The sequence below is a fragment of the Asterias rubens genome, chromosome 11 (genome assembly GCF_902459465.1).
Source record: "Asterias rubens chromosome 11, eAstRub1.3, whole genome shotgun sequence".
In the NCBI taxonomy this organism is placed as follows: domain Eukaryota; kingdom Metazoa; phylum Echinodermata; class Asteroidea; order Forcipulatida; family Asteriidae; genus Asterias; species Asterias rubens.
Genome location: NC_047072.1, coordinates 14,133,198 through 14,155,751, shown reverse-complemented (window position 1 = coordinate 14,155,751; position 22,554 = coordinate 14,133,198). Strand labels below are relative to the sequence as shown.

At 38.0% G+C, this 22,554-nt stretch overlaps 2 protein-coding genes across 3 annotated transcripts; one reads left to right on the top strand and one right to left on the bottom strand.

The window, feature by feature from the left end:
• Positions 1-1,350: 1,350 nt before the first annotated feature.
• On the bottom strand, positions 1,351-17,751 carry LOC117296388. 2 transcript variants are annotated; one of them, XM_033779281.1, is made up of 16 exons: positions 17,623-17,751; positions 15,840-16,077; positions 12,765-13,146; positions 12,031-12,222; positions 11,557-11,781; positions 10,141-10,256; positions 9,293-9,418; positions 8,442-8,698; positions 7,861-8,035; positions 6,160-7,123; positions 5,425-5,537; positions 5,157-5,299; positions 4,149-4,351; positions 3,575-3,671; positions 2,731-2,883; positions 1,351-2,095 (listed from the first exon to the last, which is right to left on the bottom strand). In XM_033779281.1, the coding sequence occupies exons 2-16, from the start codon at positions 15,947-15,949 to the stop codon at positions 2,076-2,078; spliced, it is 3,276 nt and encodes a 1,091-aa protein (XP_033635172.1). In that variant the 5' UTR covers positions 15,950-16,077; positions 17,623-17,751; the 3' UTR covers positions 1,351-2,075. The 2 variants fall into 2 exon arrangements, with proteins under 2 accessions (XP_033635172.1, XP_033635173.1); XM_033779282.1 differs by lacking the exon at positions 17,623-17,751 and adding an exon at positions 17,225-17,398.
• Positions 17,411-22,515, top strand: LOC117296390 (PEST proteolytic signal-containing nuclear protein-like). The gene is made up of 5 exons (XM_033779288.1): positions 17,411-17,525; positions 19,240-19,556; positions 20,230-20,301; positions 21,016-21,068; positions 21,872-22,515. Exons 1-5 carry the CDS (start codon positions 17,477-17,479, stop codon positions 21,996-21,998), a joined length of 618 nt encoding a protein of 205 aa, XP_033635179.1. The 5' UTR covers positions 17,411-17,476; the 3' UTR covers positions 21,999-22,515.
• Positions 22,516-22,554: the final 39 nt, after the last annotated feature.

Genomic DNA, 22,554 nt, shown 5'->3' with positions numbered 1-22,554 from the left:
GTTTGCACCAATTTATTTGCAGAAAAACAATTTGTTTTTTCCATTCTCCTTTAACCATTCAACCAGCAACTGATGTCACGGATGATGAACAGTTTGTGCGTGTTAAGGCCACGAAACAAAATATGCTAATGATCAATGCACCGCGGTGCAACGGTGCACCGGTTCTCGTCCGTTCCGGGCAGGCAATCAGATATACAAGCCTACCGCCCGCATTTTTTATTAAACACATTTACATATTATTGTTATAGGTTGGATCATAGAGCTCTGACCTAATGTTGATTATTAACAATGCTAAAAAAGGTTGAACTGCAAATGGCCCTCGAATTATTTTCGTCACATCAGGAGTAGGGCCTACCGTATGTCATGTACATCAAACGCCTAAAAAAACGCCTACCAGCCCAAAGGCCCCCCCCCCGGTATTCTCAGTTGAGCATTGTTTTATTAACAAATTATACACTTTTATCTTGATTTTGCTTGCCAATTGTGATTGCTCAGACAATCCTGAAAGCATACTCCAGATTTGTCCATTATTTTCCTAAGGTGTAGGAGGGTCCCTGCTGTGTTAGAGTTTCAAACTGTCCTTTTACCCACTCATTCTACAAAACATTATTTGGTTGTAATTATTTGAAAATATCTAAATTTTGAATGACATTACATAAGTTCAAAGGAGACGAAATACAGATCAAATATTTTATTCACCATTAAAAATATACGTCCATGTCATCGCACCATCAACTTGCTGAATTAGAAAAACTGCTTTAAAAACATTGTTAATATTAAAAGCATTAACTTTTCAGATTGTTAGGTATTTCAAAGTTAAAATGTTTGTTTTCCTTTCCAGCTTGTGAAGTTAATCTTTGATATTACAAATGATTGTGAAAAATGTTGACTTCATGATAGAGTAAAACAACACACTTCATTATTTAAAAACAATACACTTCATTTTTACATGTATCTTCAAATGGGAAGTTTCCTATGTATTATTGCTTATGACAAAATATACGCACTGTATTTTGTTTTGGAAGGCTTTTAACCTTAAAGACAGTGGACACTATTGGTAATTGTCAAAGACCAGTCTTCTCACTTGGTGTATCTCAACATATGCATAAAATAACAAACATGTGAAAATTTGAGCTCAATCGGTCGTCGAAGTTGCGAGATAATAATGAAAAAAAAAAAAAACCTTGTCACACGAAGTTGTATGCGTTCAGATGCTTGATTTCGAGACCTCACATTCTGAATCTGAGGTCTCGAAATCAAATTTGTGGAAAATAACTCCTTTCTCAAAAACTACATCACTTCAGAGGGAGCCGTTTCTCACAATATTTTATACTACCAATCTCTCCCCATTACTCGTAACCAAGTGAGGTTTTATGATAATAATTATGTTGAGTAATAACCAATAGTGTCCGCTGCCTTTAAGTGGACGGATATTATAATTTCTGCTGACCAAAAGCAATACAAGACAAAGACTACAAGTATTACTTTTTTTCCCTGTCAACTGTTTGAACCAAATAATGGTTCAATGCATTTGCACTTCACATGATATGGACATAGAACGACTTTTTAAAAAATAAACAAAATATTGCGTAGAGAAAACATCAAATAATGTACAAATAGAGTGAAATATGTTTTTGTGTCTATTTTTATTTAGACACGGATCACTGACAATTGCGACAAACTATCTTTTTAAAGAGGACTATTTCTAAAGACATTGGGGTCTGGGGCCGATTTCACAAAGAGGTAAGATTGTTTTAACTGCTGATCAATCGCAGTTAGTTGCTAAGTAAAGTGTGATGTCACCATACAAATCACTATGGTTATACTGACAATTTGTCTTGCGATGAATTTTATTGCTTTGTGAAATTGGCCACATTTGGTTCTTTTTGTTAGCAGCAAACAGTAGCTGGTGGACATTAAACAATGGTCCTTCTTGAATATGGTGTATTTATATTTATATTATCCTTCAAGGCAACATCTATCGGAATCCTTTGAGAGTATCAGGGTACATCTATAGAGCAGATGCTGGTTGAGGACATATGTTGGTCTTTTGCACTCTTAGGAAGAAAATATCTTCAGAGTAAACCACCAGGTCCTACAAAATGAAACAAAATATGCAAATAAATCATTTTAAATGGTTACTTCGATATTTAACAATGAACTGTCAGATATACAGTTATCACAGATTAAAGCAACTCAGCATTTTGTGTTGGTTCAAAATATTTCGTTCTCTTCATCTGATTTCAAGAAATTATTATAATTCATATTTGTTTTGACAGTATCCTTTTTTACATTTTGAGAAATAAAAATAGCTGCATAACACAACATTATTACATCGACGAGATTTTGGAGTAATCACTGGACACTAATATATCAGGGCAACTTTCATCAAACATGTAATGAAACAGACCATTTCTACTAACAAAGCACCCACTTGCAGAGTTTCCATTTCACAACAACTGCTTATCATAAACTCGGCAAATAGCTCACTAACTTGCTGGTGGCTCTTGTAGACACATGACAACACAACAATGCAAACTCACTGTGAACATCACTAAACAAGCACAAACACTGTCAAATCTTCTGATCATTTATGAATACACTTTTGCTTATGCAGATTTTCTGCTATACATCTAGTAAGCACAAATATTTGCTTAGCGGTATAAGGCAGTAAAAGTGACCCCCAAATTGAACCCCTGTCTGCCATAATACAATAAAAGATGTCTTTACCTTCTGTGATGTGTCTCATGAATTTGTGAAGATGCATGCAAAGTGCGCCCTCACTGGTCTTGATTAGGTCTTGCAAGAAGGCTTCCCCACTTTCACTACAGAAAATCTGCTTCAGCCGATAGTCACTTATCATACTTCTCAGTGTCATTATGCCTGTACAAAGTATAAAATCACATTTCAAAAGTGGTAAGTTACAATGACAAATTCACAATTTTATCAGGCATGTTGAAACAATGAGATTTCCACTTTAAAGCAACCAATGGAGATGAATTCCATGGAGGTTTAGTCTGATCAATACTTTTTCTGATGAAAAATTTTTGAGTTCTAAAAAACGATATAATGAGAGAAATCTTCTCTAAGTGCTTGTTAAAATAAAACACCATTTTGATTCTGGTTTTGAAAACAGATTTCTTGTCCAGTAAAAGTTTTAAGCTGCAAGCCCTTCTATCTTGGGTACTTTCCCACCAAGTTCGAGCCCTGATGTAGCACAGCCAACGTAATATATTCTGAGCTGGCATTCACTGCAAGAACAGCGGATGCATAATGGGTTTAACTAGACATGCAACTTGTAAATACCCCCAAAATAGGCAACAGCCTTGGTCGCAAACTATTGAATTGTGTTTTTCAATTTGCACCACCATATCCACCTCCCCCCCCCACCACACACACAAACACGCACACTAAAGAGAAAACCAGCTGATCTGTGTTGACAAGTTGCATGCATGGTTTATCAAATCACCCTTTAATGAATTGGTATTAAACCTTTTGGAGTGTCCTTCACATCAACATCAGCTAAACTACATCAAGGTTGAATGAGCACATTTGTCTGCAACACTGTACTTGCCTAATATTGCACTATTTTCATTCTGCTTGTTGATGCGTATGAAATCCATCAAACGAGACACAACACCCAGTGAAGCTAGCATCATGTGAACCATAGTCTGAAGAAAAAAAACATAACAAAAAGAGGTGTACAAATTCCAATTTTCCTTCACTGACAGAACAGCATTTGTATGGCTGTAGAAAAAGTATTGCAGAAACTTCAATCAAAATTAATGGCTAGTTTACAAGGAAATGCACTGGTTAAGTAACATTTTGACATAGGTGCTGATCAAGTATGTAAAATATGGTCTAAATTTTGCAGCCAGAGTATAAAGGTCTGTGAAGACAGCATTTTGTTCCACGTTGGGCCTTTTGCATTGACGTCATCAAGAGGCCATCTTAGAAGTAAAACGATGAGATAATGGTTAATGTACATCTTGTGCCTACAGTGCAGTGGATCACCCAATGAGCAACCCTTTTTTGACCTCTTACAACGGGCACTCTACTCAAATGACATCAAATCACATTGTCTAATGTAGTTTGATTAAGCTTGTGTAAGTTTGTTGGTTTAGAGAACCAAATGTAACTTTGTTTACCTCTCCAAAATTCACAAGGTCATGCAGGAAGAGCAGGCAAGCTTTTCTGACCTCTGACCTAGAACTGTCAAGTCCTGCTATAATCTGAATCCCACAGACCTCCAGCAGATGGATAGAGCACTGCCATCCTATTGGCTCCTCTTGGTTACATGCTGGCTTGTGATTGGCTACAGTTGAAGGAGGCTTTGTTTTGGGCTTGCTGCCTACAATATATAAATGCGATCAATCTTTAGATTAGTAGTTAACTTTGTAAGAAAATGGCAAAAAGTGGTTCATTTTCAGGTTTATTTGGTTTGACAAATTGGAACATTTGGGAAAAGTTTAGTGTACATAAAAGTTTTGAACACAGAAAAATGATCATAATTGATGTAAGTATCAACCCAATACTTTGTAAAATTCATTACTTTATACATGTACTCCCTAAACATAGTAACTCTAGCCCCATGCACATCACTTCTATGATGTTTAGTTGTAGAGGGAAAACAAACAAATTTTACTGTGACGCGGTTGACCATCAAAATTGTAACCATTTTTACATAATGTAATCTGCACCATAACATTTGTGATGCAAAAAGTATATCAGAACGAACATCATTGAGAAAAATAAGAATATCAAGGTAACCCGGTGTGCATTAAAGGGTCTATGTACTTTTTGTAGTACAAAAAACAAAATGTCTACAGATTTACACTTAACTTACACAGTTTGTAGATAATGATAGTAGAAAGGTTCCCTAAAAATATTACTTGTTGAGGTGCTGTAGTTTTTGAGAAATGAGTAAAACAATGTCATGAAAATAATTTTCGTCTCAGTGATCATGAGACGAAAATAATTTTAGCATGTGAAAACGTATTTTCATGACATTGTTTTACTCATTTTTTTCACAAACTACAGCACCTCATCTACTAATATTTTTAAGGTACGCTTTCTACTTTTATTATGTAAGTTTAATGTAAATCTGTGGACATTGTGTTTTGTGTTACAAAAAGTACCCAAATCCTTTAACTGACCACTGCTTGTCTTTTTTTCTCGCTGAGAATGATCCTTGACCCCAAGAGCGTCTTTAACAACTGCTGCTGAGTTGGTTGACATCTGACCCAAGACTTGACTGAGTATCTTATCTCGCTCTGCAAGTGTCTTAGCCATTTCAGATCTGAGGGGATGAAAAACAAGTATGCCTCAACTGAGAAATTAATTTATTTTACAGAGAGTTGTAAATGGAATTTACTTTTCCCTTGCACACATACGAAAATACTTTACATGAGTGGCCCTTTATACCTTGATTTGTGCCTGTTAAGTCGCTCTTTAGCCTCAGTTGCTTCTCTAAGCTGGCGAGTTTCTTCAGGGTGAATGGGTTGAATGATCCAGCGAAGGCATTCAGCGGCTAAAATCTAGGATGAATGATTTTTATTACTGAGATAAGTAATCAAAAGGCTAAGTAGACGTGTACACAACCAGTAAGTTTGATTAATATGTTTTCATGTCACTAGTAAACTATGATAGAGTATTCGTTTTGGAGGGCTTTTACAATCTGTTGTCACTAAACTGACTGATTGTTGGATACATTACATTTGCTGAAACAAGTGATCTTAATATAAATAGACTGTTATTTGAGAAAGACTCTGCTGGGGTTGAAATGTCAGGCCATTAAAGGGACACGTTGCCATGAAAAGCATTTGAAACCGTTTGTTATGAAATGCATATGGTGAGAAAGATGTTTTAAAAGTAGAATATAATGATCCACACTAACATGCCTCAAAATTGCATGGTTTTTCCTTTTACTTTGCGAACTAACACGGTCAGCCTTTTTATGCAGTACTTTTTTACTTTACAAACTTGACTCTACAAAATGTTTGTTCACAATGTAAAAGGAAAAACAATACAATTTCGAGGCATTATTGTGTGGATCATTATGTTCTACTTTAAACTATTTTCGGCACTTAAGTCCTTTTGCAACAGGTAATTTTATTTTCTCTTTAACCAGAGAAACTTTATGTATTTAATGTACAATACCTGAATCTGTGGCCCTTGATAATATGCAACCCATGGCCCAACTGTGGCACAGACCCCCTCCTGGAACAGCCTTAGTCTCAAGCGTTTCTGTCTCAGCTCACTGTCTTCATCATGTTTTATTGCACTCTCATCTTTCTTAATATCTTTATTTATAACAGTTACTGATGTCTTCCCAAACCCAGCTGTCCTGATGTTACGTTTAACACGAGCTGCTTCGGCTCTTTCTGCTGATGATGGACGTGATGATGACGCCTGCTCATTAAAAACACTCTTTCTAAGATCGAACTTCATGGGACTATGGCTTTGCTTTTTAGCTGACAGGGGTCTTATCTTCTTAGTTGTCAAATATTGTAAGTCTCCTGATGAGGGATTTTTTGAAGAATGAGTTGTTTCATGATTAGATAGTCCTGAATCTTGTTTATCAGTCCATGCAGTTTTCCGCTGTTGTAAGTCCTTCTCTCGTCTTGCCTTGATCTCATTGAGCTCCTGCCTGTGAGATGTGATGTTCTCCACTGTGTAGCTACTTGGGAAAGCCTGATCGACTGTCTTCACATACTGGTAGCTGTTAGCAGTAGCATCCTCCCCTTCCTCTATCCAGCCTTGATGCTCAGTGAGCTGAGACTCAACTTCCTTTTCAATCTTAGCATTCCATAGCTGTGATGAGGAAGCTGCAAACAAGTAGACACATTCCAGCATCCGACAGACAAACTCAAGCTCCTCCTCCCTGGCTGGGCAGAGTCTATCCTGACTCAGTGATGGGGGTTTCATTTGCCACACCTTCATCATGGCTTGTAGATGCAGAATGTCTAAGTTCCTTTGCTGTTCAGTTAGTGACAGTTCTTTAATAATGTCTGGGAACAGCCAAACTGTGTAGGTATGTAGAAGATTAAGAATACACAGAGCACCATGGATGAACATAAACTGGACGACAGCAGAGTTGACTTTTAAGGTCTTGCCCTTTGACCTATGAAACAAAGTAAGAGAACCAACTCATGAATGGACAGCATTATACAAAGAACCGGTCTTCTCTCCAGAAACATGGATTTTAGTGGAAATCAACTTGCCACAACATTAAAATCAATAGGTGAATAACGTTTTAAAAGAATGTTTTTACATCAATAATCCAAGGCGGCAAGGAAAGCACATTGGCTAAATTTGTTTAACGACTGTCAGAAATATGCACAGAGAGGCATAAATGGATCTAACACTCATTTTCTTCAGTTGTAAGCTACACAGCGTGTTTTGACTGAGCAGTCAAGAGCACCGGGCTCAAGCTCTGGTGTTTCTGATCAGCAGAGTGTGGGTTACTTGTGTCCTTAAGCAAGACACCTAATCATTATTGCTTTATCCTTTGGAGGGTTGCACAGCACTTACCACTAAGAGAAAGGGTTTGCAGGTGTCACAACCTTTCTACAATTGGCCCTTTTTTGTCATGATCAAAGTTTAAAGTTGTTTCTACTTCATTTTCATTGCAGACCAGATTTCATAAGCGATCTGAACTCAAGTACCACAATATGAAAATATAAATCTTGATTCCAAAGAACAAGTGTTTGGTAAATTACTTCAGTATTGATTTAGGTTGTATCCATATACACTGATGTGTGTAAGCACTGTAAAACCAAAAATTGATAAAACCAAAAAGAATATTCTTTATCCCTGATGCAAATTTCCATCTTTTAAATATTACATCAGTACTCTTACCCCTGAATGGTTATTCTGCCACTGTGACTTGAAGTTCTCATTCGCTGTCTACCAGTTGCTATTGTCGCTAGCTGACACATACAAAAGACAGTATTTGAGAGAGTCTTGAAAAAATCCACACCGGGATGGAATCCAATTGATTTAATCTTCTTGTTTTGGTCCAAAGTTATCTTTGCTGTAATAAAAGAGAGAGCCTCAAATTTACTTTCCATTTTGCGAATGAGTTTATGTAAAAAATGTCTTTGAATGATACAGTCTCAAACCTAAAAGATACCACACAAAAATTGTACAACAACAAAATAAATATGGTTTGTTGTATTAATTACTTTTTCCCCCCAAACTCCCTTAAATGCTTTACTAGGATCCTTCCTCACTCTAACAAAATCCAACACCATGTGTTAACTCAACACAGAGCTCTACAGTGTGACTATCTCAGCCCAACAGAATCAGAAAAAGGATGCAGTTGGATTTTGAAGGATTTGGGACCTTTAGGGTCAAGGAATTTTCATCTCTCATCAGTCAAAGACCATTTGGGGAAACAATTTGACAGATATAAAGAATGAAATATAGCAAAATACTACCTTCTTTGTGAATTGTCTCAACTAGAATTCTGATGAGGACTTTAGTACCACCTTCGCTTCTCGCAGAGGAATCTTTCTTCCTGGTTGCCAGATAAGCTGGATCTTCCTTCCTTCTCCTGATTTCAGAAATCTTGTGGTCTGAGGTTAGCTCATCACTAAATGCAGAGTCTGTTTGTTGGGTCACGTCTTTCAGTTTGTTTGGGGAGGCAGTTTTTAGGATCTCTGTCAACGTGGCAACGCATAACTCTCTCAATCTTCTGTTTTAAAAAAACAAACAATATTGACGTTAGGAATCAACAAATGGAAACTAGCTGGGAATGTATTCAAATTGAATCACAATAATTTGGCGCAACAACTGAATGAGACATTTCTGAGTTATATTGTAAAAGTGCTCCATCTACAAGCTTTGTAGCTCAGAGATCTCATGAATGATATGACCCTGCTTTCTGAGATCAAATACAATTTAGGATTTGTTATTTAGTCGCAGCATTACAAGACAAACTGAAAGCTCAAAACTAAAATGGTATTCTGTACAATAAAGTGACCAAAGGAACCAACATGTTGGGACGGTGATTATAATTGGGTGTAGTGAAACTAAATCCTGGTTCATAGTTCCTACGAATGCAATACGAACTTTGACATCACAAATTCTCAACGAATAACTCAAAAAAAGTTGGAATGTGCTCAACTCCTGCGAAACATCAGCTGCAAAAACACAGCTCTGACATCCAAATTTGTTTTGCTTTTGCATTTGCAGAAAGTATGAACCGGGCTATAGGATTGGTTTTTTTTTTGGGATTCCAAGATAGCTAAGTGGAACAGTTTTAACATCAAGGCTTAAGATTCCTCACCTACAATGTGTTGCTCTTAGCACTCTCAGGATCACCTTCAGCTTACCATCATCCAGTAAGGCAGACCGGCCATACTCAGAGCAGCACAGCGCTAAGAAGAATTCAGCAGCTTTAATCTGAACACAGCTAAAGAAACAGGTTCAGGTTCAGGTTTTTTTCCATACCATTAGGTAGTGGAATGTTAGGGAAAACTACTTATCAGAACTTAATAATAGTATGGGGTGGTCACAGACAAGAAGACTAAGCATGTACAATGTCTGGCCTTAAGAACATCAAGGAGTCAAATGATAGCAAAATTGTCGCTTAAGCGGAAAGTTTTTGTCATAGACCACAAACCATTTCTTCTCTTAACAAAGATATTCACAAAATAGGGAGACCGCCAACCTATGGACTAGGTAGCTCAGTTGTAGAGTGCCGGCACGTTAATCCAGGTTTAAGTTCTGTTCTAGTAAATTGTTTTTTATCCAACCAATAGTTATTTAAAATTTAACTAGTCATTTTCCTTGTAGTTTATTACTTGATATTTGAAATTAAACGTTGTGCCTTCTTAAGGTGATCACTCTGAACACAGCTAACAAAATAAAAACCTCCACTGCCACTTCCCAGATTGTATCGTAAACTTGGGCGCTATCCCTGGCAGTTACAGGTTGAATGGTTTCTGAATAATTAAGGTTTATCGCGAATAGCAAAATATCAAGAGAGGGCGCTGTTGAACCAACACAAGGTATAGGCGTTCCGTGCGCGAGTCGTTCAAAGTGCATAGAAACCGCCCCATATTCCTTCCCACAATGCATTGCGGTTCTGAATCGCGATAAACCTTATGGCAATTTCTCTCCTGTTGGGCTTACCAATTCTCTTGTGTCAGTGCTACTGCTATATGTTCCATGACTCTATGCTCTATCACTCCTGCTACCGTGTGGTCTGTGTGCTGAAGGAGATGGCTGAACGTGCCTGTCAGACTTTCCTGTTACACAAAGCAATTATGAATAAGAAACTGCTTAACAAGCAAAAGCAATTATGAATAAGAAACTGCTTAACAAGCAAAAGCAATTATGAATAAGAAACTGCTTAACAAGCAAAAGCAATTATGAATAAGAAACTGCTTTTAAAACAAGCAAAAGCAATTATGAATAAGAAACTGCTTAACAAGCAAAAGGACCTTTAGTATAAATGCAAAAAATAGAAAGACTCTGCTCGGATGAAACGTCAGGCAATTGTCTATTTTTGCGCAAATAAATATGAACAGACTTGTACAGTTCTTTTGCGTAAAAAATGAGATAGTTTTCACCCTACAAAAATTCCATAAAACCTTTGCCAAAACTTCTATCAAATAAAAGAGACAATGACATATCTTTATGAGATCTATCGAGAAAGACTCTACTAGGGTCGGAACGTCAGGCTATTAACAATTGTTTGCATTCAATTTATAAAAGTTTCAGGGTACACTACTGCAGGTCTTCAATTACAAGGCCGCAGCCTCTGTTGCCCTGGTCTTGGTCTTGGTGCCCTTTCAAAAGTTTCCAATAGACTTTAAGAAAAAGCCCTTTGAAAAATAAAAGTAGCCTTGGCCTCTCAAAAATACAACTCCAAGCCTGTTACCTCATTGTTTTTATAATTAAATTGCACTCCGATACATACACACAAATATGTGCCTCTGAAATATGTAAAAGCATTCAGTAAGTATTACATTTCACTGAAGCAACAGTAAGGCTCAGTGTTTGATTCTTCTTTTTCTAGCACAGGCTTTTGGTTATCGAGTTGTTCAACTTAAATGGAATAGAAGGATTTCGAGTGAGGTTAAAACAAAATCTGTATGTGATTATGTTAAAGGATTCGGGTACTTTTTCAAAATGTCCACAGATTTACATTAAACTTACAGGGTTTGAAGATAATGATAGTGGAAAGCTTCCCTTCAAATATTACAAACTAAGGTTGTGTAGTTTTTGTGAAATGAGTAAGACAAGTCACAAAATAATTTTGGTCTCATGAGACCAAAATTATTTTAGCATGTAAAATCCCCTTAACCAGTTATGATATTATACCAAAACCATAGCATAACTGGTTAATACGTTTTTACATGCTAAACTGAGACGAAAATTATTACTTTTACTCATTTCTCAAAAACTACAGCACCTCAGTAAGTACAATTTCAATGGAAGCTTTCTACTATCATAATCTTCAAACTGTGTAAGTTTAATGTAAATCTGTGGACATTGTGTTCTGTGTTAGGAAAAAGTACATATACCCTTTAAGCTCAGAGTTACCTTCATAGCTGGATATCTAAGCCAGACATCCATAATGTCTGTCATACAGTGATCCAGTAACAAGACAGCAATCTCAAAGCAGCGTCCTAGACTACTCAGCAATTGGCCCACAGCTACTTTAGTCTCTACCGCCTGATTGGTTGATAAACAGCCAATAAGGATTGGCAAGCCCACAGTGATCATGTTCTCCAGCCAATGATCCGTCAGATTTGTGTGCATCACAACCTGGAACGAATATGTATGAACGGAGAAAATGCAGCCTTTACAAATTCGCAAACATTTTCAAAAAAAAGTCCTAAAACTTAGTGAACATTTTAAAGCAAGTTCCTCACCAAATAATCTCAGATTTTACTGGTTTCATACACAAGAAATGTAGGTAAAATAAGTCTAGAAGCACTGTGTGAAAAAACAATTAAATTTTATTTCCAAATGTTATGATACTACAACCCTGGAAAGTAGTGAAATTGTCCATACCTTCTCCAATGCTGCAGCAGCTACTGCATGGCTGGGAGCTTCCATTTTATCCTGCAGGAGGGTTAGGATTTGAGGGACTATACCCATTTGGAGGAGTATCTTACTGTTGGATTCATTGGTAGCTGCCTGTCTCATGGCAAGGAAAGCAACATTTCTAACTTGTTGATTACTAGAGATGGTTAGTCGCACAAGCTATGTAAAGAAAACAAACATGAAGTGGTGTTAAGAAATAGTTAGCACTCCCCTAAAGTCACAGTAACACACCTACTGCAGAATAATTAGGCAGCAACCTTAATTGCCATATTGGAGTCAACCAACATGGAAGATATAGTGCATGCTTGAGAATCAACTTAACTTAACTTAATTCATTTCAAAACAAGTGACACCATTATAACTGTTTCACTAACAGGGGTCTATGAAGGTAAAGTCAGGTATTGGATATATGGCAAACTGGAGTTGACAATAATTAAAATTCTTTCCAACTGTGTTCACTATCTTTAAGAGGGCAAGGCCATTCTCATTTTGCAAGGGGCATTTCCATTTGAAAGTCTTAAAGTCTACGGATATCTTTTGAAGGGGCACCGAGGCCAAGACCAGGGCAACAGAGGGCATGGCTTTTATGGCTTCTGTAAAACCCCAGGCCTGACAAGGGCATACCAAAGCTTGACACAGACACAAAGTCAATTTGTAGCTGCTTTTCAGGTCAAATGAATAAACTAAACCCCAAATCTCACCTGGTGAAGATGCTTATCTGAAATCTTATCACCATGGCACCTGACAGCCAAGTTTCTAACAGCGCCCAGCTGCTTTGTGGAGCCTTTCATTTCCTGTGCAACCAATATCCCGATCAAATTAACTAATGAGAATGGCTCCTCATCAGAATCTGCATCAGAGTCTGATGAATTACTCGATGATGATTCACTTGATGATGGGCCACCATTCCTCAGCTGACTCTGGTTTGAGGTTGAGTTGGTGATGTTGCCACATGAGCAGCGAGTATTGAGCTTGGCGGTGAGTACCGATGCATGAGGGATGTCAAGTGATGACTGCGGATGAGGATCAAGGGATATCTTCTCAAGTCGGTCAAAGATGTCGCTCAGCTGTAATCTTTCTTGGCTGAATGTAGAAACAAATTCAAGTGTTTGGGGAGTCAAGGAGTATGGAGGAAAAGATTTATCACTTCATCTGTATCCAATCACAACACATTGGACAGAAGGCTGAATGTAAAAGTGAGTGTAAAATGGAAGCGAGCCCTATAGGCATGCTCTACTCCAAAAGTTCAACACTATCCACCAGCTATCCACACTAAACATGGTTCCCATTTTGCTAGTAAGGGTAAAGATGTTTTCCGTACCATTATCATTACAAATGTTAGTAGTTAAAAAAAAAAAAAATCCACTGCTTCCATTAGCTGGAATGGCAGAACTGCAAAAACCTGTTACAAAACTGAAACAGCAAATTATTGATCAATGTGAGACTACAACATTTTCTTGTGTCATTTCAAATGCTTGGATCTTCATTCAGGAAGCTTTTAGAATTTAATTGATTGGTAATTGCACCAGGGAAACAAAACATTATTCAGGTCTTTCACCTTACACTGACGAGTGTCGGGCAATGGACCCTTGCCATGAAATATGCTAATTACATTCACGCATGCGTACAGACCCTATTGGTTGGCAAACGCCAAAGAGTTGTGCACTAAGCAGACGCACAATCGCGTCTACGTCACGCACCCATTATTCGTGTACAAAACAGCGCGATATTCCCTCATTTTGCCAACCAAAATGTTAGTGTGCATGCGCTATGTGCAATTTACATATTTCATGGGAAGGGTCTATTATTTTATATATATACCGGTACTCAAAGCTTCACTCAGCCTCCTTGAGTGGGGTTTGAACCATGCATTCCAGAACAATTTACTATTCACTCAATCAGCAAACATGCCCAGTGACATTGTTTCACTCAATCAGCAAGCATGCCCAGTGCAATGTTTCACTCAATCAGCAAGCATGCCCAGTGACATTGTTTCACTCAATCAGCAAGCATGCCCAGTGACATTGTTTCACTCAATCAGCTAGCATGCCCAGTGACATTGTTTTACTCAATCAGCAAGCATGCCCAGTGACATTGTTTCACTCAATCAGCAAGCATGCCCAGTGACATTGTTTCACTCAATCAGCTAGCATGCCCAGTGACATTGTTTCACTCAATCAGCAAGCATGCCCAGTGACATTGTTTCACTCAATCAGCAAGCATGCCCAGTGACATTGTTTCACCCAATCAGCAAGCATGCCCAGTGACATTGTTTCACTCAATCAGCAAGCATGCCCAGTGACATTTTTTTACTCAATCAGCAAGCATGCCCAGTGACATTGTTTCACCCAATCAGCAAGCATGCCCAGTGACATTGTTTCACTCAATCAGCAAGCATGCCCAGTGACATTGTTTCACCCAATCAGCAAGCATGCCCAGTGACATTGTTTCACTCAATCAGCGAGCATGCCCAGTGACATTGTTTCACTCAATCAGCAAGCATGCCCAGTGACATTGTTTCACCCAATCAGCAAGCATGCCCAGTGACATTGTTTCACTCAATCAGCAAGCATGCCCAGTGACATTGTTTTACTCAATCAGCAAGCATGCCCAGTGACATTGTTTCACCCAATCAGCAAGCATGCCCAGTGACATTGTTTCACTCAATCAGCAAGCATGCCCAGTGACATTGTTTCACCCAATCAGCAAGCATGCCCAGTGACATTGTTTTACTCAATCAGCAAGCATGCCCAGTGACATTGTTTCACTCAATCAGCAAGCATGCCCAGTGACATTGTTTCACTCAATCAGCAAGCATGCCCAGTGACATTGTTTCACCCAATCAGCAAGCATGCCCAGTGACATTGTTTCACTCAATCAGCAAGCATGCCCAGTGACATTGTTTCACTCAATCAGCAAGCATGCCCAGTGACATTGTTTCACTCAATCAGCAAGCATGCCCAGTGACATTGTTTCACCCAATCAGCAAGCATGCCCAGTGACATTGTTTCACCCAATCAGCAAGCATGCCCAGTGACATTGTTTCACTCAATCAGCAAGCATGCCCAGTGACATTGTTTCACTCAATCAGCGAGCATGCCCAGTGACATTGTTTCACTCAATCAGCGAGCATGCCCAGTGACATTGTTTCACCCAATCAGCAAGCATGCCCAGTGACATTGTTTCACTCAATCAGCAAGCATGCCCAGTGACATTGTTTCACTCAATCAGCGAGCATGCCCAGTGACATTGTTTCACTCAATCAGCGAGCATGCCCAGTGACATTGTTTCACCCAATCAGCAAGCATGCCCAGTGACATTGTTTCACTCAATCAGCAAGCATGCCCAGTGACATTGTTTCACTCAATCAGCAAGCATGCCCAGTGACATTGTTTCACTCAATCAGCAAGCATGCCCAGTGACATTGTTTCACTCAATCAGCAAGCATGCCCAGTGACATTGTTTCATTCAATCATCAAGCATGCCCAGTGACATTGTTTCACCCAATCATCAAGCATGCCCAGTGACATTGTTTCAGTCAATCAGCAAGCATGCCCTAAGACATGTTTCAATCCAGTACATGTAGACCACTTTGCGTCACTGTGCACACTCAGTTGTCTAGTGGTAAAGACATCTGCTCAAGAATGTTGGGTTTATTCATTTGAATCTTACAAGCCCCCGAGGATATTTCAAGTGCAGTTAGTCGTGGTACATTGAAATTTGCTTTCAATTATTGTTTTAAACAATTTATTTATAACTAAATTGTAATTTTATACCTTACGCTCTCTTTAGGTCTAAATAAAGATTCACTGTAACCAGCTTTGGTGGATGCAGGGCCAGGGGTCTTCTGCAAACGTTTGCCTTCAACAACTCCAGGAGGATCCATGGCCAGAATATTCAAGTTGAACCCTTCAGCTTCCTGGAGAGTCTTGCATTTATGTCTTTAACTTTGACATTGGTTACTCATAGCAAGATGGAGTTTACATTCATGGTTGAACCACTCTTACCTGTAAACTGAAGCAGTAAAGAAAACCATGCAAATGAATTTTAACCCCAATCACAATCGTCATGACAGTCCAGACCTCAAATTTGCTCAATTAAATGGGTTTCAGGCTTAGAGATTGATCAACAAACATTTTGAAACAAAAAGGGTGTAGGCCTATTCACTTAAAGACACTGAACAATATTGGTAATTGTCAAAGACCAGTCTTCTAACTTTGTGTATCTCAACATGTGCATAAAATAACAAACCTGTGAACATTTGAGCTCAATTGGTCATCGAAGTTGTGAGATAATAATGAAAGAAAAACACACACTTGTCATACGAAGCTGTGTGCTTTCAGATGCTTGATTTTGAGACCTCAAAATTTAATTCTGAGGTCTTGAAATCAAATTCGTGGAAAATTACTTCGAAAACTACGTCACTTCAGAGGGAGCCGTTTCTCACAATGTTTTATACTACCAACAGCTCCCCATTACTCGTTACCAAGTAAGGTTTTATGCTAATAATTGTTTTGAGTAATTACCAATAGTGTCCACTGCCGTTAAGTTTCAGATCACATATTTTTGTTTTCAATTTATTGTTATGTACATTAAAGTCATTAGATTCAAACATTGTAACATAGGCTACTCAGCTAGAACTATGAAGTTTGTTCCACTATCGTCTACGACAGCGGAACGAACCTCATAGTTCAAGGATAGTTGTACTTCTGATTAAAAATTCAAAGCACAGTTTATTTACTTTAAACTTTGTATAATTTAAAGTGGTAATAGAACTAATGTAATGGCGGTTCTTTCTAATTTCTTTCCGTTATCATTCAGACAATCGTCACCACTAGCCAGACGATAGCGGAATGAGCCTCTGACTGCAGAGTCATAGTTTTAGGAGCAAGTTTTAATTTATATTAACAAAATATAGGCCTAAATTATTAACAAGTTTTTTTTTACTAAGGCAAGCTGTTGTCGAAAAAGATGTTCAATTAAATCATGAATTGATTCAATTTTATCACTCATCAGCCAAGAAAAATAATAAATTATTGTTTCCAAAATTGATTAGGCCTATTATTAATATTATTAATTAATTAAATAATCTTTTTTTTTTAGGAAACCATACTTCAAATCAAATCAAGTTCAAGAGTTACAATACAAAAATACAACTCACTCAGTACATTGATGATTGATTTGTTTTGTACCAATGACAGAAGCTTTGTAATTAAATGACAATTATAATTTTTCAAGGCAAACCAGTAAACCTGAATTAATCAACCTGACAACAAAACTTGAGTGAGGTGAGACTGCATCGACATAATCAGCTGATGGAATTTTGTTTAACAACATTGCGGTAACTAGTCTGGTTACCTGATACGCTTTTATTATATATCACCACATTTAACAGCAAGTACCAGACAACAAAATGGCCGAAAAAGACAGCGATCGACTGAAACCATCGGTGGAAAATGAAGGTTATTTTTAAGAGTTTCTATGAACATTTTTGATAAATCTTGTCATGTTTTGATAACAAGAACAATTTCTTCTTAATAAATTGTAGTTTTTTCTTACCAATCCATTTTGATTGCCTGAAAAACCATACTTTTCGGATTGCTCTCTCACTCCGGGTAATTTCTTCTATTATTGACTGCAGTACTGATTGACTGGTAATTTCTAATCGCAAGAGGGCGGGCGTCATGAAGACCGTTAATTTTTCTTTTTGGAACTAGGTCCGGTGGAGCCTATTATTATTAAAGGGGGGATATGATTGTTTTTTTGTTTGGGAACTCAAGCCTGCGCCCAAGGTAACTCAGCAAACTCCCACAAGGGCAACTACCCAAGTCTTCGAACAGCCATTTTTTTCATAGTAAACATTGGTGTCTTTCAGCCTTTATGTCAATGGTTTATGAATTGGAAATCGTTAATAAATAATATTGATACTTTGTACTGACTTTATATTCTGGTCACTGTGAATGTGATAGGTAGTTGCGATAACGTAACTCTCCCCTCCTCGCCGTCGTCCGGGAGGAGGGTTACGTTATCGCAACTATGTGATAGGATGTTTGACACGGGAGTCAATTAAATCTGACAGATCAATCTAAACAACCATATTAACAAAACATGCAATGTAATAAATGTCTTGGTATAGACCCAGTGACTGGGGCGCTAGATTCTTTTTTTCAAAATTTATGTAAACATTTTGAAAAAAGGAATCTAGCGCCCCAGTCACTGGGTCAAGCCTTGGTATTGATTTTGCTATTTTCTTGGGGACCGTAAATAAACAGTATGTAGTGTAGTAGCCCACCTTGTTTGGCTGTTGCGGCTCTCTGTTATCATTGGTCTTATCATGGTTGCCATCGACCTAGTTGCGACAACGTAACCCTCCTGCCGACGGCGTAGTCGGAGGCTACGCCAACGGCAGGAGGGTTACGTTATCGCAACTACCATCGACTATGATAACCGATGACAAAAGAGAGCCAACCAAGTGGACAAGACAAATAGATGGTTGGCAGGGACTGGTTAAAAATATGGACTAGAAAATGTCAAAGTCTTAATTTTTTTTACTCAGTTGGCATAGTCCCAATTATTAAATCAAACAATGCCTTTTTAACATTTAATTTGGAATTATCTTGCATGTAGGGTCCAAGTTAAAGGTCATGTATTTGTTGGTACCTGTGTACAAATGCCTTGCACGAATCAAAACACAAACCATGGAGTGACAAAAAAACTGCTCTAAAATCCATCGAAAACATCTAGGGCCTATACTTTTTAAACTCTGGGAAGATACGCAGGCGATGTTAATCCTTGAAACACACAACGTTCACTCAGACTCTTCCATGGCAGATGTCCTAATGTTAAAAAAGTATTGTTGGGTGCAGTAACTTGAACAACGTACAATTTGTATACATGGGTTTTAACCATTTTGTGTTGCAGGTAAGCATCGATCAGTACCGATGATCGATAACAGTAAAACAAAAGGTCAGGAGTGATTTCAACAAAGTCTGCAAGAGCCTGACCTCGGCATATAAAGCATGATCCTATTTGTGTATCAGCGCTCTAGCTCACCACCCACTTATTAAAATAGATGTCGTGGTGGTATAAAAGGTGCGTATAAATCTCCTCTAATTATCAAGAGTTCAAATAAGCACCCTTGTTTCAACTGTGGCAGTACCTATGTTTCAACTTCAGGGGTCACGGAGGACACAAACTCTAAGATATCGACAGACCCTGACGTTAGAACAAGACTGGAAATAAGTCACAATGCACCGCACACTTCTCCGCTGTCACAAGGAGAGAAGCGTAAATCAACAAGTCCAGACAATGGAGGTGGACAGAAGAAAGCGAGACCATTTTCAATGTCTTTCGGAGTCAAGTCGAAAAGTGGAGGAGAGGCGACGTCAGTGAAAAAAGATGTAGGAGGTGATTCACCAGAAGGAAGGAATGATGGCAGAACAAAGACAGCAGTGATACAACCGATCAGATCAATTACAATGAAATTAATGCAGGTAGGGAGTATTCAAGTTATTGTTAAATTTTATGGTCCAAGAGGCAAGCACAAGAGGCTTAGCACAGAAAACTCTTGCTTAGTAGGGATGAGCCCATAATGCCATCTTTTGTATACTGTTTATGACTGGTTCCTTCTAATTTCTGCACAGCTTGCTGAGCACAATTTTCTGTTTTGCAAGTTTTGTCAAATTTAGTGGCCATACAAAACTGGTTGATGTTTTGTTAGTCATTTTGTGTGTGTTCATTGCGGCTTGTTTTTATTTTTAAGTAAAAAAGATTTTGGAGGTCTTCAAATTGTATTTTCAATATCTGTGGAGGATTGGATTGATTGTGGTATCAATGTGATGATCAGTCATCTTTCAGGTCAAAACTTATCAATCAAAGACATTTTTGACTATAGAGCTGGATTTGTACCAACAACATCCGGACTAATAGGCCAGCTCTCCACCAACTGAGCTATCTAGTCGTATGTTGCTAGCCTCCCTATTTTTGTAATATCTTGTCTTCTATTTTTTTTTAATATCAAGTCGATTTTGGATAATTACCAATCCTGTACTTATATTATAATATTACATAACAGAAAATAAGTTCCCCCCCCCTAAAAAAAGACATTGTTTCTGGTTTTCTGTAGATTTTACTGATTTTACCTGGATACTTATACTCCTTTCCTAGAAATCAAAAGAGCCTGAACTGAAGATGCCTGCAAGTCGAGCAGTTGCTAAAGCCTTCACGGACGACAGTGATGTGAGTTTAAAACACCAAGCGTTTTCTTCCAGGCAATTTGTAGGGAACAAAGTGCATTTGTTTTTCTAACCGTTTTGGCAAAGAAATTATGTGAACATAAAAAGACAAATGTATTTTCTTCTTGAAGATGGCCTAGAACTAACGTCTTCTTGAAGATGGCCTAGAACTAATTTCTTCTTGAAGATGGCCTAGAACTAATTTCTTCTTGAAGATGGCCTACAACTAACTTCTTCTTGGAGATGGCCTAGAACTAATTTATTCTTGAAGATGGCCTAGAACTGATTGTCTGTAATATTATTGTGTTAAGCCCGGTTCATTTTTCCTGCGAATGCGAAGCGAATTTTGACGTCACAGCCCTGTTTTGCTGCAAATGTTTCACAGGAGTTGAGCACATTTAAACTGATGTGAATTATTTGTTGCAAAATTGTGACGTCAAAGTTCATGTTGCATTCGCAGGAAGTATGAACTGGGTTTCATATGAGATGGCCTATGCATCCATTGATAAATTGACTCTGCTACTATTTGGCCATTTTAAATTTGAACAGTGGAGCCACTGATCAAATCTGGGTGACTTTTTGACCCTCCCTCCTTCTTGCGAGCACATCTTTAAACCCCTCTGCCCAAAAGATGTTGAGTTTTATTTCAACTTGGAAAATACTGATCCCTTTTAATGGGCTATAATTAAAATACATATTATGATTTCATTGTCCATAGGATGAGGAAGAAATGCCACCAGAAGCAAAGATGAGAATGAAAAATGTTGGCAGGTAAAAACTAAGATCAAACAAACAAACAGACAAATGAACCAACCAGCAAACAAACAAACAAACACCCCAACAAACAAACAAACAACCAATGGTTTTGGCTTTTTGTTGTTGATTTTTTTTGTATGCAAGTCGCCATACACACGAAGCCACTTCAGGTGTGGGCTACAATCAACTATTTTTCCAGGGGCCGCTGCCACCTACTCCTAGGGCTGAAACATGGTTACCCCCTTTTCAGTCCCTAGGGATGTAGGCTTGGGTGCCTGGCTGGTAGAACAGAAAGCACTACCTCCCCAATAAAACTAGTAGTTCTCCTGGTCTGATTGAATCAGCCTGATTAAAAAATGCTTTGCAACTTTTATAAAAGGTAATTTAAAGGTCACAGGGTGCGTTGTAACCAATACAAATTGAGCTGATTTAATCAATTTTAACCGGGACACTGCCAGGGTTAATGTGGTTAATTCTTAGAATAACTTACTTTTTGACAATCAGTGCTTTATCGGTACTACCATCCCTGTTCATTAAGCATACTTTATTCCATTCCATAGATATCATCTTGGGGACAGATAGAAAGCACTGATAACTTTATGTTAATTTATGACGGTTTGTTGGCTTTTTTTCATCATACAGGGAAGTTGTTCTTAAATATGAGATGGCTAACAATAACTCATAGACCTATATGGCCTTTGTGCAAATTTACGGCGCTTCTGCACATTTTTTAACACATTAGGTTTAAAGTAATGGTCTTTTCCAGTGTCGATAATTGTTTTAAAATAAATTTTACTGATCGTTTGCTTTAATTTTAGGGAAACTCCAACATCAGCAGGTCCAAACTCGTACAACAAGTCTAAATATGGATTCAACGATCACGCTCGAGTGTGGAAGAAAAGTGTAGAGTCACCAGCCGGTAAAAAAAAAGTCGACCAAGAGTGATGACTTCGCTTAATTTTTTGTATGCACATCTTCTTACATATTTTAAGAACTTAGAAAACCAGTTGAATACAGGCTTGGAAGTATCAGCATTGTTGGAGAAACAAGAACAATGCTCATAAATTACAGATGCATGTTACAAATTTTAGAAATTGGTTTTACAGACTGGTAGAAGGACAAACATTTCTGGGAAATCCTAAACTCTTTTTACTAGGATGTCTAGATGTTTTTGACCAGTAATAATATGGCTCTTGGTCTAGTGGTAAGACATCTTCTCTAGTATGGCAAAGATTGTGGGTTCGAATCCCACCCAAGTGATATGTCTGCGGATATTTTTCACAGATCTTGGGGGAAGTGATGAGTATACAGTGTTAAATGCATATGGTGTAAGGTACAGTTTAATCTGCATATCATAATGGGTTTATTACTTTGTTTGGCATATTGGCTTTCTTGTGTCATGCTATCTGCTCAATGTGAGGATTGTTTCTGAGTTGAAAAAAAAACACATTCAAATTTCAATCATAGAAATGAAAAGCTGAAGATTTTGTCGGGTGACTAA